Source organism: Amblyomma americanum, chromosome 9, assembly GCF_052857255.1.
Source record: "Amblyomma americanum isolate KBUSLIRL-KWMA chromosome 9, ASM5285725v1, whole genome shotgun sequence".
Classification (NCBI taxonomy): domain Eukaryota; kingdom Metazoa; phylum Arthropoda; class Arachnida; order Ixodida; family Ixodidae; genus Amblyomma; species Amblyomma americanum.
In genome coordinates this window covers 123,496,154-123,515,504 of record NC_135505.1, presented here as the reverse complement: position 1 = coordinate 123,515,504, position 19,351 = coordinate 123,496,154, and the positions used below count along the sequence as shown (strand labels likewise).

At 44.2% G+C, this 19,351-nt stretch overlaps 1 protein-coding gene across 1 annotated transcript; it reads right to left on the bottom strand.

Annotated features, from left to right (window-relative positions):
• Positions 1-5,435: 5,435 nt before the first annotated feature.
• LOC144103639 (uncharacterized) lies at positions 5,436-10,002 on the bottom strand. Its single transcript, XM_077636304.1, has 4 exons — positions 9,067-10,002; positions 7,669-7,740; positions 6,334-6,423; positions 5,436-5,534 (listed from the first exon to the last, which is right to left on the bottom strand). Exons 1-4 carry the CDS (start codon positions 10,000-10,002, stop codon positions 5,436-5,438), a joined length of 1,197 nt encoding a protein of 398 aa, XP_077492430.1.
• Between the last annotated feature and the right edge of the window lie 9,349 nt (positions 10,003-19,351).

Below are 19,351 nucleotides of genomic sequence, written 5' to 3'. Positions count from 1 at the left end.
TAGTGCTGTAAAAACATTTATTTCAGTAAATTCTTATACCGTAGGGGGTGGGGGGAGGTAGATACAGAGCTTAGGTGGTCGTCTTTCCTTAGTCCAGGATCCCGTTAGCTTCCATCGCCGCCTTCACCTTCGTCAGCAGCATGAGCAGTGTGCTCGGGTCGGAGTCTGTCAGGAGGGCCTCCCACTGCTCTAGACAAGGAATTAATCTTGGGTGATAACGTTTTTTTTAACCCAAGGTAAAGTTGTACGTCGTGGAGCAGCCTCCAAGCCTCACGTACGCTTTCATGTATGTAGTCGGCCACATTTTATTATACGCGACTCTGCTTGGATATGTGCCAGTTTGCAATCGTCTGGGCCTGGTGCCCTGCTCTCTGTTGATATTTTCTGCCGGAGTGGTGTACTTTTTACGCGCTCCGAACACCTTCATTGCCTCTCCGTAAAATTCTGGCGTGCTGAAAGGTTTCCCAGCTGACGGAAAACAGCGCGAAAAAAACGTAGGCAATAGGGAACAGACACGATAGGATGGGCACCGACTCTCGACCGGTAGGTCGTCACGGCAGTGAGGTTACTAAGGTTATGACTGAATCGGGCCTAGCTCGTCGACAACGAGACGAGCCCAGTGTAGCAGAAATAAGTTGAATCAGGAATCTTCTTTGGGCTAGTTGGTGCAATGTGTTTTCCTTCCTGTTGACATTTCTTCATGATGCTATCAGTTTAATTTCTGAAACTGCGAAAACACTGCATGTCTGATAACATGGTGCATGAGAAAAGTTGTCCGGTAGTCTTGGACCACTGCTAGGGAAGAGGCAACACTAGGGAGACTGTTCATGCCTTACAACTGTGTAGCAAGCTACGGAAGAAATAAATGACGGACGGTTTAGCGTGATTAGGCCGAATGCAAATTAGGTGCGCTAGAGGTTGTTTTCAGTTCAGTTTGAGTTTTCGGATCCACTGCGCACAAAGGAAAATTGGTCAGTGACTATATATGTGGAATTGGTCATTACCTACTTTACATTCATTGAATCCTGACAATCCTTATACCGCTAGTGGTACTGCGGTGCAGCAGTTAAGATATGCGCTAGCGCCCTGCGATGGCTGGTGCTGCCACCGGTGGGACTTGTAAGAGGCAAGCAGCCTGTCGGAGCCAATTATCAATTTTACTGTCTCGTTGGCAGTGCGTTCACAATTCGGTGGGCAGATTGTGATGACGTCAGTAAGTAAGCGTGACCGAGGTGGCCGATCCGCCACGTAGTTCAAGAGATTAGTCAGACAGACACTGGACGAATCGGAGAGTGGGGGCCTTAGTGCTAGCGCACTAAAACGGTAGAGGTGATATGACAGGCATGAAAAGAGCAAAAGGCGAACGGAAGAAATGTATTCAAGGTAAAATTATGAGCATGGGCAGGGCATCCCAGCACAAAAGTGGATTCCTGGTAAGGGCAACAGCTGCAGGAAGTGGCGGTAAAGAAATTAGGGGAGGGGGGAGGGGCAGATGAATTTAGGAAGCCTGAATATAAGGTGGCTACTGCTGTTGGTTAAGAGGGTCCACAGAAAGGGTATGACAGATGCTTTTGTGCTGTGATGGACGTAATTCGGGCTATAAGGTAATGTGGAAAAGTTTACAGTGCAAAGGCAATCATGCTAAAATTATGTGCAATCCCACTTTGGTCTTCAAGCAAAACTATGTTTGAAGAAACAAAGCGTACACTGCTACTAACAGTGCAACCACGAATCGTTCGGAGATAAAAGCATGCATAGTCGAAACTTCACACACCATGACCAGGGGCGTAAACTTATTTCTAGGGTTTGCATCTCTTGCGATTCCATGGCTCGGCTTTTGGGGGATGCTTGATGTTTGCATGTGCGAACTGCTATATTTTCTAGAACAGTTTGCTCGCTGCACTTTACCATCTCTCCATATTGAGTGCTATCACAGTGTCAGCATGTTTGCTCAGGTTCATCATCTGCGTGTTCGCCAAGCTCATCATCATATATCGCACAGTAGCAAAAAATAGGTTCTGGCAGGAAACTGCGTTTGAAAACATCTTTGCACTTTTGACCAGAATTGATGTGGACATTGGCACCATTGCAGATCTGTTCAAATGGAAGGTAGTCCATAGTATAAAACTACCGCAGCTCCTCTCGCTAACGAAGAGGAGCACTGGTTTTGTAAAAGTATGCATGCCGTTTTTCAACCGATGCATTAAAGTAGCACATAGCTCCAAACAGCTCCAAACCCTGCACAATAGAAACACTTCATTACGAGCATCCCATCACTGTGGCATGCACAAGATATGAGATCATTTGTGCTAGCTCCAAGTTCAGATGCGCACTGCAGATGTGTAAACCAGAGCTGTCGCACTATAATTAAGTCTGTTCATGCGACATCCCAGCAATGAAGTTTTGCCTGGCTACTCCCTCCTTGTGGCGTCCCCATTCGAAAGCATTACAAAATAATTTGCCGTTTTCGGGGTAACAAAACCTCTTCACGAGGCAGATATATGGGATAGAGGCTTTCTCGACAAGCTGACGTGCTGCCAATATTGTGACCGTCCTTTCGCAGAAGGCGAATAATATTTACGATGCTGAGTGGTGTTTGGTTGCCTACAAAGCTTCGCAAACCTGCATTTTTAAGTCAGTGCGCTCACCTGATATTATCCATCTGTGTTAAGAATAATACGAAGTTGAATGCTTTTGATTCATCTCTAATGCGCGTCTTTCATATTAAGACCTCGAGGAGAGTGGAAATACGGGCTTGTTAGTACACGTTCATAAAGGTGAGTACTGCGCCGACATTATACCTGATATTAAACATCTGTCTTAATAATGATACGAAGTTGAATGCTTTTGATTATTCTCTAATGCGCGTCTTTCATATTAAGACCTCAAGGAGAGCGGAAATACGGGCTAGTTAGTACACGTTTATAAAAGTGAGTACTGCGCTGACAAACTAGTACAAGAAGGGGGAGTATACTGCGCGCTTCTCGTCTACTCCCGTTCTTGTTGTTTGTATCTGTTAGCGTAATACCCCCTTTAACCAAGAAAAGCGTGCGATGTGAACCAGCCCAGTAAATTATGCTTGTTAGCCGTATGGCACTGAGCTTCATGTAACGCTTAATGTAGTGGCCTAATGAAGTAGTAATGCAAGAATATGAAAAAACAGTAAAAAAATCTTCTACACTGGCCGATTTTGCCGTGTCACAGAGCGAGACTGAAAATATTTGGACAAGCTCAACTTTGCCACTAGCATTTTGAACAAAGAAATCAGAGCCGAGCTCAGCTCGAAAAGCGCACGGAAGCGGTTGGTACACAGACTGTTACACTTCTCTAAAGTACATGGGTGGTGGTCCCCAGGCTTCTGTATAAGAAATATGCTTTAATTGTGGTGAAGATCTGATACTAAACAGACTGAGGAAAAAGACAGAGCAAAAGGGCACTTCTGAGGCCCAGGTTGCGGTTCCCGAGCTCCCATACAGCTCATTTTTGTTCAAGTAGTTATTCGGGAGGCAGTCCATCTCTAGACCATTAAGCTGACGAACAGTGGCACGGTGGGGCGGTGGCAGTTTCATTGAATCTACTTTAATCAATTTCTTTGCCACCTGCTTTCTTGTGGCACGGACGGACGCCGGCTTTTATTTTGAATGGGATATCTAATGCCGTCGCGCTAATACGCACGGCGTATCGAAATTGTGAACACAATTTCAAACTGTTCTGCCAAGCGTTCCGGCTAGTACTGGCATAAATTTCATTTTGCTTCAGAAATTTCTTAGTGATTACATTTTTTTTATAAAACAGAATTTAACCGTGTTTTTTCACGGGAGAGCAGGGTGTATTCGGTCGTTCCAGCGACGGTGGCGGCGCCACGCGGCCTCTTCCTGAAGCGGCGAGCCGGTGATCGCTCTGCCCGGCGCGTGCAATCGCCGTGGCTTGGAGCCAAAGATACGCTTCAAAAATTAGCATATTCTGCTATTCTACAATCTGCGGAAATTCCAAATAGCAAACATGTTTCTTCCAATACGTAAAGAGTTTAAAAAGCAGTGATTAAGTTCATTCTGCAGGTTGGTAACGAGTTGAAGCCCAATGACCCGCCTGTTAATCAGCGACATACGCTGTTGACGCCACGACACCGTGTCATCAATTCATTCCTATTCGAAGTTTTGTTCATGCTAACTGCGTAGTCTATTACAGCTGCATGAAAGCAGTGCAGAGCTTAAACACTTAGCTGATATGGAGTATATTGGTTATATTTTAAGGCGGACATTTGCAGCAAACAGATTTTTCATCACGCTTCAGTTCATTCTGGTCTAGATTAAACACGGCTTTCTGGCCACGACGTGATTGCTAAAGAGTGATATCAGTGGCAAGAACTTCACAATTGTACCTTCATTCCTCGGATATAATGCGTAAAGTGGATGAATAATTGCAAACGCTTCTTGGCAACTGTCGTCTGCTCACTCGATCACAGCGTTTTCCCCCGCTAGTCAAAAACAAATTTTGAGCGCTAATTTCGACTGTATTATAAAGCTTGAATGGCCCCCTGGCTGCCACTTCTAGCAACAGCTGCATTGCCTCTTCTATTACTGCATATGTGACCAACGTAGGCCGCAGACGGATTTTAATCGGATGTAATTAAATCTGCAGTAAAGCTACTCCCACATTCAGGACCGTCGAACATAATTCCCAGGTGAGAAAATGTAAGCCACTGGTGAAACGTTTCTGTTCACGTAAACAAGCAGTCAATCACGCGTCGAAATTCTAGGCACAAGAATTTTGACGTTTCTGGCTTGTTTGATGCAGTCCAACATTGAAAAGTTGATTTTGATCACTGTTGTAATTGGTAAGTGTTGTAATATTACGCTGCGAACCATGGTCAATGTTACCAATTGCAGATTTTTTTTCAGTTGTGTTCGTATAAGATGAGCCCGCAATAAATACTCATTCCGGATTTACGCAAGTCAGGGCCGCACTCGTGTAGGCGCGAAATATAGCGTCAGACTGTCTCGGTCATTAAAGTAGTTTATTTGCGCTTTTGGGTGAGTGTCGAAAGAAGAATAAAGTGAACGCGCAAAAAATTACACTTTAAAGTGTTCGTCGCACTTCACCATGCTGAGTTCGCAAGTTTCAACGCCGACGGGGTTTTTGAGCGCGCGGCACTTGTGAAATAGCGATTCTATGCTCATATCGATAAAAATTTATTTTGAGCCTGTAATGCAGCCAAACTCAAACATAGGATCTCATTAATAACGAAGAATCATTTACTGCTGCTTATCCAGACTCTAAAAATCACACCAAAGGTGCCACAACGTCAAGAAGCCGCTTTGCTTCTATAGAGACGCACGCTATGGCATCGGCGCCATCACCGCCTCGTCCGCCATGTCGCACTGCCGCCGCGCCACCTATAGGAGCTGGAATGACCGAATACCCACGAAGAACTATTAACCACACGTGACATTCACTGGTGCAGACGCTGCTTCAGAAGAGCTGCTGTGTGACTGGTAGAAAATGACCGTGTACGTGATGATGGCACCGGCGATCTGCAAAAACAAAAGAACAGGATATGGGTTGCGCGCATCTTCAAGATTTCTGGCTATGAGCTGCAAATAGCGAAAGTGAAAGGATTGCGTCCACTGCTTTTGGTATGGCAGCATGTCTTTAGAAAGAAAGGAAGATCAGTATGTTTTTAACGTACTTTGCAGCGGAAAACAAAAGTGGAAAACATTTTCCCTGTTTAAGAAGACCACACCACATATCCAACATTCTTGTACAAATATTTTGTACACTGAAAGATTGTAAGAAGCTCTTATGCAAATATTGAAGGTAATGGTCCATTCGTAGTGTCAAAATCTTTCTTTTAACGCGTTTCCATCGATGGCTTGAATAAAAAGGTCGCACAAAAAAGACGACCACTGGAGGAAGACACCACAAACACAAAAGCCTTTTGTTCAAGGATGTGTCACCAACTAGCTCAGCAACAAGTTTTATTGATCCATCGATGACATCGAACAGTTAAGAATGTCATAGAAAACTAATGAGAATCGTTTTTGACGATCGCAAAACCGGTAATAGCAATAAAAATTATTCAAGACAGCTCTCGGGGGTCGGCGGATATATTGGTTGTTGTACTGAAATGTCACATTATATGAAAAACTTGCGTTCATAAACTGTTTACCGCTCAAAATTGCTTTCGTCTATGTTTGGTATGAGCGGCTTTTTCACCTAGAGAGCTGCCTTAACCAGGCGCAACAATACCCTTGTAACTACCTTTACGGGGTGATTTGTATAAAATTTCGGTCCGTTTAGTAAAAAATATAAATAAAACGTTGGTCCACTCACCGAGACTATTAGGGGTGGTCCCACTTTGAAGAAGCCGCAAGCGGAAAATGAAAAATCTTGGTTCTGGCAGCTGTAACGAAATTCTTGGATCTGTAAACAGAGAAAGATAGGTTTAATTACGCAGTATCGTATAGAAGTTGAATGGAATTTGCAGCAAAACTTATACAAGACACGGGAAAGGCACACACGCAAAACGAGCGCACCACTTCATCTGTTGGTTTACCGAACTGAACCACTAGAAATATGTATTCACAAACCAGAAGACTGATACTGCCACATCACAAGCACTTGCCCCCGAATTTCGCCTCTCGCTTTCATTTTCCCCGCAAAAAAAGTTTAGAGGAAAGCAGAAGAATTCCTTGGCGCATGCACGTCACATACTGTTCTTTATGAAACGCAACTCTTTGAATGATAAAAATAGTCAAGGAGTGCCAACAAAAAGTTCGCCTTCAATCTGCTTTTCTGAGGCCTCGAAACTGTTTGAGGCCCTAGATATATGTACTTCTGCATATATATTTCTTGTTCTTATAAATAAACCATGAATTTCAGTTCAGCGTTTGTCTGGCGTCCCTTTGGCTTCTAGGTCTTACATAATTTGGCGCTGAAAAAAAAATGCATTCGACCTGTCAAGACCAACAAACGCGTTTTTCTAACGTGGAAATTCGGGCTTGTTGGTTCATATTTCGTGGCAATAGCGCAAACAGGACAAGGGACCAAGACGAGTAGACACACACAGCGCTGTGTGTGTCTACTCGTCTTGGTCCCTTGTCCTGTTTGCGCTATTGCCACGAAATATGAACCAACAAGCCCGAATTTCCACGTTGCTCAAGCATATTTCTAGTTCAACGGGCCCTTTTCAATGTGCTTCCCTGGATCCTTCTATGGCTGTCACGTTTATTGCCGTGGCCACATGCCGTGCCAGGACCCTTTCATTCTGCATTCGGAATCACATCTTGCCGGATGACGTCAAGAGGGTTCTTGGTGGCTTCCTTCCTTCAGCTGGTCACATAGCAGCGCTGTGTGTGTCTACTCGTCTTGGTCCCTTGTCCTGTTTGCGCTATTGCCGCGTCTTTCTACTTTATCACCTGGGTAGAGTGAAAACTTCAACTTTGTGTGCAGCAATCCAAATGCCATAATTTAGTCTCTGCTTCTTGAACCACACAGCCAGAACTGGTTTGTGATAAAAAGCAGACCACGCAGACCACGCTACAAAACTGTATAACGAAGTAGCCCTTATTCATGATTTTTATGCTGAAGAAAGCAACGCAGTGAGCACTACTGTGGTGACTAGAAGTACAGGAAGTCCAAAATAATTGTAAAAAGCGCACACCTTACCTCTTCTCTCACTTCAGGTGTGTGCTCTTGTGAGACGAGGAGTTTTGTAAGCACGTCCCATGTTTTCTTTGTCTGCGAGAAAAAGAGGGTTTTACGTGTTGCCGATAAATGTGGAGATCTCTAATGTGGGCCCCTGTGAACGATGTCATAAGCTCTGGTGCTCTTTTAGTGGCCAGGCATTCAAGATACCAAAGCATGCAATGCACCGTTAATAGTTGCTCTGTAGGGGTTGGAATCGGACAGAACCAGGAGTAGACAACTTTAATTCGGTTTCCTATAAATGTCGTGCAACACCAAAGGAGAGTGCAATGCACCACGGCGCCAACGTGGCCGACAAGCCGAGTTATAAGCAGTAACATTTCAATTTCAACGTCTTCATACATTTTCCCGTCCTGTCGTCACTTTTTGCACGCTGATAGGTAGGCGCTTCTCCTCCGGGTGTTTTGAAACTCTCGCGCTCCTCTGCGTCGGTCGTCTGCGCACACAGGCTAAAAGACGACAATTGGTTAGATTCTTTCTGACCTCACGCCGCTACCATGGCTGCGGCTAGTCAGCCGTGCCACTCTGGTGGGTCAGGAAGTTTCGTCCACCGGGAAATTCCCGCGCTCTTTGAGAGCTGGCGGGGTCGACAGCACGATGCAGTGACTGAGCAAGTTTATGTACTCTACTCAAAATATGTTTCGGGGTTTCTTTAAGCTTTAAAATGTATGAATGCGTCCAGAGGCTCTAAAATTCAATGGGGTGGCAGAGTCTCTGACAATAAAGGGACCAGAGTAAATTTAGCAGTGGGAAATGTTAAACAAATTTCGTATATTCGTTTGCGCAAGCTGGCATTCCTCACCGAAAGACCTGGACTGTTTCGCATTCCGCGTCTGCATTAAAAGCAATAAATACTGTATGCCTTAAACCTGCATGGCGCTATTGTGATTGCCTATCACAACATACCTGACTGAAGATATACAGTGTCCTCAAACGAAAGGATCTGTCCTCTGTTTTTTCATGTTGTTATGTCAATGTCTCATCGTTAGTCACAATTTGACGCATTAATCGCCTTTTCAAGAAAGAAATTAGATTTTAGCAGTCACACATTCCGAATTCATTTGCCATAAGTTCAAAGTCCCCTGCCTTTCACCTTCAGCTGAAACTTTGCATGTACCACACGAGAAACAAACTCTCGCAGTGAAATTGATCGATGTTCTTGTTATCGACGCAGCGTATGTCTACGCAGTTCGAAACTATGTCATATAGCGTATGACATCAGAAACGAACACACTGCGCATATTCAAGAATGCGTTCAGTATGTCTTATGAAGTTCTGAATAATGCATACAAGCCCCTGTTTAACGTAACACCCGTATAAATGGTTACGCAGAGAAAAACATTGTTATTCTCGTCTTACCTCGTTCAGAGCAGCGCCACAGTATGCACCCAGGACAAACAGCTCTGCACAAAAGTTGATTAAGCCCACGACGTCCGTGATTAAGTCCAGAAGAGACCTGTGTGGCATTAGGATACCGTGTCCCCATGGTAAAACATTCAGGATGTTCAGTGGAATGGCGATTAGAAGACCCGCACTGAAGATTTTGTCGCACTGCACAAATGCGTACCAAAGTTCACAAAACCGTGCGTGTTGAGTTGCCAGCTTTGAACGCGACAGCGGCCGACCGACAGCCAGGCTTTCGATGTCTTCGTTGATGCACCTGAGAAATGAGGCGAAGGCACGACTGAAGTACATGACCCAGCTAAAGCCAATCAAGCAGACTGTCTCTGAATACACGAGGCAGATGACACCGTAAATAAGCTTCATATAAACTGGCTCCATGTAGTCGCCTGCCGAAGCAATATCGTCAGAAATTGAGAAGACTGCCACAACCGAGAAGACCACATTCAGGGCGATAATATATCTAGCCGTTTGTCGGAGACGCGTTGGGCGTTGGAACGTCGATTCGATAGCTTGCATCTTCTTTACGACTTCGCAGAGTTCGCGAGAGTAGACAACAAGCGTCACAATGTTAGCCACTTGCACACCCAAATAACGACCGACGAGGATGATGATGATGACCCACTTGTCGAAATTTCCAAATGACACGACGAAGAAGGCGCGGCAGGTGTCATGAATCAAGAGAAGGGCCAAGATGCTCCAGGACAGCACGGCGAAGGCCAAGTAGGGGGTGAGAACGGTTGCTGACACTCGGGATTCTCCACCCAAGTTCTTCCAGGGGAAGAAGGAGTAGCCGATGCACCGGTGGAACCTGCTGATGATGCTGAAGCCATCCACGAATGAGCCGTTGTCGAAGATTCCGATTTCGATAGACACAGACCGGAGCCTGACCATCTCACAATGCAAGAGGAACCTGCTCAAAGGCAGCCTTCTCTGCTCCGAATAACCGCTGAATGCAAGAGTCCTGAGAACGCCTGTTCTCATCTGTTGGAGAAAGGGTGTGACACGACTGCAGCCGCGCGGCAGGGTCGAAACATAGCAGTGTTTACACATGCGCTGATGACCTGCCTCTCTTTATTGTCTAATGCTCTGCCACCGTCCATTAGCCTAATCCTGCCAGCGGGGCTCAGTCTGAAGCCGTAAGCGCGCCCACTGGATGCTTCGGGTGTGTTTACGAATAGAAGAGGGAACTGGCGCATGGATAAGGTGAAAGCAATTTCGGATATTCGTTTACGCGAGCCGACATTCCTTGCTCCAAAGATATCGACTTGCATCTTAGCTGCCCCGTCTAATTATTATGTTGGTTTTGTGTTCCGATTGTTTTCTGTCGGTGACGGGATCATTAAGCATTGATGCGTTAACGGAAACATCCGGAGCGCAATAGAGAATAGTGATGTATGCGCATTCGTTAACCCAACGATTATAAGAGCTTTTAATTTTCTATCTTTACCCGCAGCACAAACATCCATCATGTTTAGGAAAAGAGACCTGTTTAATTGTCTGCGATTGTTTTTGTAAAAAGGTCTCCAAAGGGGCCTTGGAATTAGCTCGAGTCAGATCAAATTAAAAAGTTTAGCTCCTTATTTTAGCTTCGTAACAACAATCATTAAGAAGCGTTAAAGGTTGCTGAACTTTTTCTGAAACACTCCTAAGGAATTTCGAATATGGCATGTTCGCTTTGTTGGGGCCATCCGTGAGCATGAGTTATGTCTTGTCTAGTTGGCTACAGCTGCAACCTTAAGCCGTTTTACGATCATCTCACAAAAGAGGAGAGCAGTGTTGTCACAGTTAACACATGTAATATCACCGCATCAAGTATTTCCTCTCAGCAGCTGAGTTATCATCAGAATGTTTTCTCAATATACTGGTTACTGGGCTCTCCACATGTGTCTGCTGCTCTTTTCTACGTGGAAACTGCTCTTTGCACTTATGCTCGGTAGTATACTCGTGCTTGGTCGAAGCGTAATCGAAGATCTCGCTACGGATGGAGGCAGACCTAAGACCATGTCGAAGACGAAGTGGAGAATTCAGACGCTCACTTCATTTCAAATTGATGAGACATTCGGAGGTGCATACGTGTTCCGTCTGTTCCGAAGTGCAGGTAGAGCACCACCGGTTCCCTGCTCAATTCACAACTAGAGTCGTTGTTGTTGGCGTCTGGAGGAGCGACACACACCCACAGTGGGGTATTGACCAGGGTGCCTTGCACACTCCAACATTAGGAGCACTTAAGATTAACACAGGTGACATTTTGTTATAATGGAAAAGTTGCAGATAATTATAACTAACAAAGGAATCTCCCTTACGCAATGATGTTGGTCACCGCGATGTTTAGCATGCTCGCATGCCTTCTCGTTTCTATTTTTTCTGCCGTTCTTCTGTTGCGCCTGCTTTCCATCGAGGCGACGCACTTCGCTTTTCATAAGCGTAATAGCCTCGCGATGGGTGCCGCCATATCTGGAAGCTGTATGGCGGCACACTCTGCTAACGTTTGTCTAAGGGAATTTTTATCGTTGCTCTTTTCGTGGAACGCATTTCTGCCGCTCTCGACACAAACAATCCGTATAATCGTAATATGTAATTAGTGTAGCTGCGGGATCGGCCTAGCTTGCTCCATCGTTAAAATAGATGTAACCAATTTTGAGAGGAGGTGTTCTGGCGTGTGATTTCTTAGATTATGCGCGTACTGAAAACAAAGATGAGAAGAAGCTGCAAATTTCATATTATTTGGTGAATGTCGGCTTGAGTGCAAAATTAAAATAATGCTTCGAGCACAAGTTGTCTCGAGCGTGTACTACATGATTTAGAATCGAAAACGGAATAATGAAAGGACAAAACTTGCAAGCACCCACTTCAAAGCTGTCTTTTCAGTGAAGAGAAAACGAGAATTTCCAGCCCGCGATGCATTCAGAGTAGACGCCTTGTTTCCTCCATCTTGAGGAATGGTTCCTCTTACTATTTGGAGTTTCGTCTTTTGCTCTGGGTAGCTTATAATTTCTAGTGGGCGTAGTCAGGCTGCTGCTGCTGATGATGAAAAACCTCGCTTATTTCCAGCGATGAAATGTTTTCAATATCGATGTTTAAGGGGCTTTGAAATTCGGTGCACAACTATATAATTTTTACTGTTTGCAAAGTAGTAGAATGAGCCTTAAGACAAGCGTAGTTGTTTCTTGCTTCGGGAATCTTCAGTACAGGACAAGTACTGGACTTAAAGAAACAGCGCATAAGTGATTAAGCTTGCTGTGTGAAATGAAACACAGAACCAAGTAGTTAACGACGAATTTGGCTGAAATTTATTTGTGACGCAAAATTGTGTTTAGGTGCTCAAAATTTTTGATTGGAAGTGAGGCTTTTATCCTTAGAAAATAGATGATGACCGGCGGAAAAGAAAATTGTGCGGCCGAAGGAAAGTAATTGTTACAATGCGTGCTTCCAAGGTAAACATCGCACTGCAGTTACGGGCTAAGCCTGGTTTGGATGGGCTCAAAACTGTTGCTTGTCTTGATTGTGATAGTTTACTCTACAACATATATGCTAGTATAGTGGACTAGTTCATTAAACTCGTTAGCCACAAATACGGAGCAACGCCGCCTGTCAATTGTAATCATGCTATTAAACAGAATGAGAACTTAAAGCCATAGCTTGCATATCTGTTCGCGCTGTTCGCATTCGACCGTACACAAAAGAAAAAGCAAACTTGGTACTTCGGTTCCATTAATCAATGTGCAGGTGGATAAGTCAAATAAACTTTATTTCATAGTACAGATGTACTAATTACAGAAATAACATGTTATTGGAGTGCGGTACATAGCATGCGGTAATAATGCAAGCTATTTTATGTATTACAAAATATTCCAAAGTAGCGAGCAGCCACAGTAAATATCACGGAATGTTATCCAGTTATTAGTGCTGTATGATCTCACTGAACAAGTATGCCTTGTCGACGATGATTACAAGCAGTGCAGAAAAAGACGAACAGAGGATTTGAAGGTATAAATGCTTACTGGCCTTTCGACACTTGCTGGCAACGAACTCGGAAGATGGGTAGCGAAAAAGTAAACGTTTTTTTTTTGCGCAGCTACACTTGTGATCATTTAAGTGCACACAAGGTTTTCAAAGCTGAATACTACATTAGGAAAGAGTGTTTTTGTGTGATAAAGTTCGGTGTGTATTGTGATTAGACACCGCCTACTTACTACTCATTTGTGTGCCTAACACAGCTAGTGAGACAATTGCCTTTTAAAGTGGGCACTGTAAAAGAAGGTAGGTTGATAATTACTGCAGTCCGTATGCCCATACGAATCTTTTACATAAATAATAGAAAATAAAATGACGATACTGCATAAAAGAACAAATACATTTCTTTTCGAGGTTGTTTTGTATAGAGTTTGGCATGGATCTGCGGGCAGTATTAGCGAAAAATTGAGACTTGAGAGATAGTTAACCTTACAGATATCCAGCCTTCCAGCTCTTTATTTTAGCACTGATGCGCATTAGACAAATGGCGAAACATGCGAAAAAGCCACTTAAAGACTGCAAGCTCGGTTCGTTCTTAGGTATCGGACTTCGTGATGCGAGGTTTGGCTTGTAATGTGGCTAAAGTTTGGATGGAGAGAAAGCGTAAAAAAAAAATAGACTGAAAAGCGTAAAATAGCCTGAGATGTATTGCACACGAACGAATATGCCTCTATTTCGCCTCAAGCGTGAAAAATATAATATTGCAGCTAACACGTATACAGGACAGCTTAGTTTTCCGCTGGGGGACTCAAAGCCGTCACCGACAATCGTAGGATAATCGGTGTAGAACATGCACATAGTTGACAGAGTTTTTTATTTCTCTATACCCTGTGCAAAGGACAGTTGCTTCGTTACCTCCCCAGCCGTTTATCTTCAAAAGTTCAAAAACTGAGAAAATAATGCCGGTAATTATGCAGCGACAGTGAAGGAAATAGTGGAAGGTAACGGAAAAACTACCATGCAAATGCATGAAGAGATTAAACCTTCTTTCATTTTAACCTCTCGGCTAAACTTTACCTCAAAATTTAGAAATGGCGACAAAAAAATGGGGTATTTTCAAGCTTTTTTTTTTCATTTTCCTGCTGAATACGTTGGGCTTTCATATTATTTCTCAGCTGTGTGGTATTGAAGCGGGTTAGTCCGCAATATATTCCCTTGCTAGTGCGCTGAACTCCATTTTTAAGTGCATGCTCCAAGAAAACACCGGAGATTTGCAGATGATTGAAATTAGTGCCTGGTGTCCTTTATTCTAACTACTTTATGCCCGATTTATTAATTTATCTTTTATATCGATACGCCTTGCCGTTCCTAACAGTCAGCGACAAACGTTGCTTGCTGACGTTATTCTGACAATTTTTGCCCGCTTCAATTCATATCGCAAGTTAAGAATAGATGGCATTAAGGCTACGTGAAATGTAGTAGAGTTCCTTGTTTAGTACATAAAATCATCCTTGTTCTGGCCCTTTAGTGTTGCGCGATTGTAAAGAAATCACTCTCCAAGCTTGCGAGATCATTCGAAAGCGGCGTGTCTCTATTTCAAAGGCGGGCCACAAATCACCGAGTCCTTGCAGTAGCTCCTTTTTCTCAATGCAGATGGTAGCACATGCTCCAAAGCAGATATCGCAGTTTGCTCTTAGAGGGCGCTGCTCATCTACTTGCTGCCGTTTCATATCTAGCAACATTTCTGATTTCTGACACATTGCCCTTGTCGCCCTGGGGTTGTTCTCCATATCATATGGAGTGAGTGCCGATTATGCCGACTCTCCTGCAGTTTTCATTCCTTTTACAATATTCACGGCTTCGTGCAAACGATACCACGTTTCCAGGAAGGCAGGGAAAACGGATTTCAGTTCTCCCTATAGATTTCACTACGGCGGTTCTGTGCTAATATTGTAAGTTTATTTTTGGCTTAAAGTATTCTGGTATAAACCGTTTTGCTGCCTCGAAAGTATCGGAACCGTTTTTTACTATTAATATCCACAAAAATAGTATCGATCGGCTGAAAGTTCGTCATAGTTAATGCATAAACTGGAATGCGATAGCCCTGAGGGTAAAATAAATTAAATGAAACTTGATACCCTGGCGCCTTTCAACGTGATACCGTCTGATAGCTTTTTTTTTTCCTGCACAGAGCGTGGTAACAAAGTGTAACGAATGAGCATCTTCATACTGCGCGCATGCCTTCAAACTTTCCTGTGCAGTGCCAATCGAGTGGGAGCTGCAGTTGCACTGGTTGTTTGGTGTGTAACGAATCATATGAAATGCATGCGACGGGAACGTTGCTACACTCTCATCGTACGCGGTTAGGGTTGAGCGTCGGTGGATATTGCAGCGACGTTTATGTTGTAATGAAGCCACCTTTTAGCCTCACGCTGCTGTGAAAAGTGTAGTTTTAAGCAAGAGCTCTTAGATCTGCCCAGTTTGGAAACTCCGCTTTGAAAAGTGACTAGTTTTAATAGCCACATTCCAGGTGCTTACGGATGGTGGCGCCATCCGGACCCAAGAGGGAAATAAAAGCTGTTCCCATATGTCGCCATTGCCTAGAAATAATTTAGCTATCGGATTGTTATCTCTATGAATTTTGGTAACTGCAACTGTTTTGTTGATTTTTTTGCAAGGCGGTTGAGCGTTTATCAACAGTCTTGAAGTTTTCATGGTGGGTGCATGAACAGCGCAACAAATGCGGGAAAGAGGCAAGACAAGCGCTGACTAGCAACTGAATTTATTGAAGAATTATAAGTGGTAATATATAGCGAGCGCCAGCAATCAACTATAAAAACAGAAATACCGACAAAAGGGTCAACAACCTATGCCACCTGAAAGTCATGTTATTCAATTTCCTTGTCAATTAAAGTCACAAAAGGATTGCTGACACATTTTTATCCAGTATTATGGATGTGATACGCGTCCATGAATTTTCGTGTCACCTTGATCTTATGGAAGAACAGCACTGCATTTTTTTTTGTACAGCAGTTCGCATTTGCGCTTTTTGCAGCGAAACTTTGGCCCAGCAACCTGGCCATCTTTTTCTGGTTTTCTTTCATGGTCTTTTTCGTTCTTACACTTGTGCCTAGCGCAATGAGGGGCAACATGGCAAAGAGGGTAATTTTTTTTTTGCGCATTCATGCTACATTAACCTCTTATTCTGGCGTCTTCCTGTTTGCCCAACATAGGTGGCACCGCACTTGAAGGGTATCTGGTATACAGCGTTTTCTTTGCAGACAACGGAGGGCGACACATGTCGTACCTGGCAACCAACCTTCATTGTGGCTGTGCCTGCGAAACTTGTATGCTGATGGTACCCAGTTTGCAACGGGCAGAAAATACGACATCGACGTCGTAGTTGCCTGCAACCTTCTTGAGGCCGTGCGAGATGCGATGCTTGTAAGAGACTACAGCCAGTCTTCTTTTTTTCTTTCTCTCATTTGAGTGTCCGCTCTTAACACTTTTAAACAGCGTTTCTGAAACCCTAGATATGACACGATCTGGATAACCCGCCTTTTCTGGGCTGTTCATCCACCACGAATGCTTATCCACTTGCCCAAACCTCAGCTTTACTCAGTATTGAAGTTCGCAACCTGAACGCAGTGTACAGTATTCAAAGAGTGTGGCGCAACATTCCGTAAATACTTGAGTTTTCGCCACGTAAAAATGCCGTTTTTTATACATGGAGCCTATGGTAATCTTCACAACTGGCCATATCACAGAGCTCTGTTTTAATCGACCTAAATTATTCAATAATAACGCGCAGGTTTCCGCTCTGCCATTCTGCAATACTTGCTGCCATGCAAGCCTCTGAACACGTTCTCGTTTAAAAACTGTAAGAAATCTGCTGTGCTTATCGTACGAGACTAATCTTGACTTGGAATCAAGTCTCCGACCTGGAGATGACGCTAAGCACGCAACCTTCTCTGGGAAAAATTATAAGTAGTACATGTGCATTTTCAGCTGTGGTAACTCGTTTACCTGAACTTCAGTTGGAATTTGCACTTGCCTATTATCCGTGATAGGTATTGTGATAAGTGACCTATGAAGAGAAGGACTCCACTAGGAGAAAACCGTTGAGTTTTTCGCTATGATTTGTTTCACGCATGAAGGACTGTACAAGATGGTTTCCTTATCGCGGTTTAGCTGTGTAAAGTAGATAATAGCCTCTTCTTTGAACAGAGTTTAGAGAACAACACCACAGTTCTGAGGACTTCTATTTATTTAATTTGCCACCTGCGTATAAGAAGCATCTTCTGGTTAGACTGATGTGCAGTCGCGGAGGCGTTACCTAGCCAAAGGAAATAGGTGATTAGCGCAGATGAAAATTAGATTTTCTTTTGCTCTAGCACATAAACGCCGGAAATGCTTTTTCCTGTTACACAACACGGCAAAATATATTGAACACCGAAGCGCGGTCCATATTACTGTCAACGACTGCACGCTGAAGCAGTTTATGTGGCTCAGTAATGCCTGGTGTTCAGTACTAATGCTGGTCAGAGCACCCGAGAACCAATTCGCGGTACTACAGGGCGTCCCATGTTTTATGCTATGCATGTCAATGTTGTTAACATGCTATAATTTTTTAATGTACTGAATTGTTGGGAAATGAAATTTTTGTAACTGAACATGTAGCCTTGCCATGTTTACATAAACTCAAACACTGATTTTGTCAGTTTGTTATTTTTGCATTTGTTCAAAGCATTTGCTTCCAGAAATGCCTTAGGAAGCGCCCCCCCCCCCCCCACCCTCCCCTCGCCTCCATTGGCTGCTGCGGAAACACAAGCACATAATACCTGAAATTACAAAACAAAGAAACCCATTGAAGTAGCCAAGTTACGTAACAACGAAGTACAGATACTTGAAAAAGCCGGTAGATTAGAACTTATATCTGACGCGCTAGTCGTAAGTCTATGGTACAGAGAGGTTAGAAAAATCATTCTTCATAATCACAAAGCGAACAAGGCAAGGGAAAGTCTCAGGGTGCTTGCCTGGTTGAGCAGGTGGTTCTTGATAATCAGAAAGTGAGTACGGGAGGCGAAAGCCTCAGGGTGCTTGCCTGCTGGGCAGATGGCTCTTGATAATCAGAAAGGGAAGAAGAGAGGAGAAAGCCTGAGGGTGCTTGCCTGTTGGGCAGATGATAATTCAGAAACAGAAAGTTAACAAGGGAGGCAAAAGCCTCTGGGTGCTTGCCTATTGAGCAGGCGGTTCTTGACAATCACAAAATGAACATGGTGGGGGGGGGGGGGGGGGGGGGAGCGTCAGGGTTGGTGCCTGGTTGGGCACATGTTTGTTGATAATCACAAAATGAACAAGAGAGGGGACAGCCCGAGGGTGCTTTCTTGGTTGGGCAGATCGTTCTTGATAATCACAAAGTGAACAAGGAAAAGAAAGCCTCAGGATGCTTGCCTGTTGGGCAGATGGTTCTTGATAATCACAAAGCTAACAATGGAGGGGAAAACTTCAGGGTTCTTGCCGGCTGGGCAGATGGCTCTTGATAATCAGAAAAGGAACAAGGGAGGAGAAATCTTCAGGTTGGGTGCCTGGTTGGGCAGACGTTTATTGAAAATCACAAAATGAACAAGGGAGGGGACAGCCTGAGGGTGCTTGTCTGGTTGGGCAGATGGGTTTTGATAATCACAAAGTGAACAAGAGAGGGGAAAGCCTCTGTGTGCTTTCCGGTTGGGCAGATGGTTCTTAATAGTCAGAAAGTGAAAATTGGAGGGGAACCTTCAGGGTGGCTGCGCGTTGGGCAGTTGTCTCTTGATAATAACAAAATGAACAAGGGAGAGAAATGAGTCAGGGTTGGTGCCTGGTTGGCAGATGTTTATTGATAATCGTCAAATGAACACATGGGAGGGGATAGCCTGAGGGTGCTTTCCTGGTTGGGAACATGGTTCTTGATAATCACAAAGGAAACAAGGGAGGGGAAAGACTCAGGGGGCTTGCTGCTTGGGCAGATGGTTCTTGATAATCAGAAAGTGAACAAGGGAGTGGAAAGCCTCAGGTTGGCTGCGTGTTGGGCAGATGTTTATTGATTATAACAAAATTAACAACGGAGAGGAAAGCATCAGGGTGGGTGTCTGGTTGGGCAGATGTTTATTGATAATCACCAAATGAACAAGGGGGTGGGGGCAGCCTGTTGGTGCTTTCCAGGTTGGGCAGATGGTTCTTGATAATCCCAAAGTGAAGCGAGGGGAAAGCCTCAGGGTGGCTGCGTGTTGGGCAGGTGTTTCTTGAT

Bases quoted from the DNA above. Each gene is read 5' to 3' on its own strand.
- LOC144103639 (XM_077636304.1), bottom strand. From the start codon at position 10,002: ATGGTCAGGCTCCGGTCTGTGTCTATCGAAATCGGAATCTTCGACAAC. The intron at 7,741-9,066 runs GTAAGACGAGAA...TTTTTCTCGCAG, and splicing joins GTGGCGCTGCTCTGAACGAG to ACAAAGAAAACATGGGACGT. The intron at 6,424-7,668 runs GTAAGGTGTGCG...CTCTGTTTACAG, and splicing joins CACCTGAAGTGAGAGAAGAG to ATCCAAGAATTTCGTTACAG.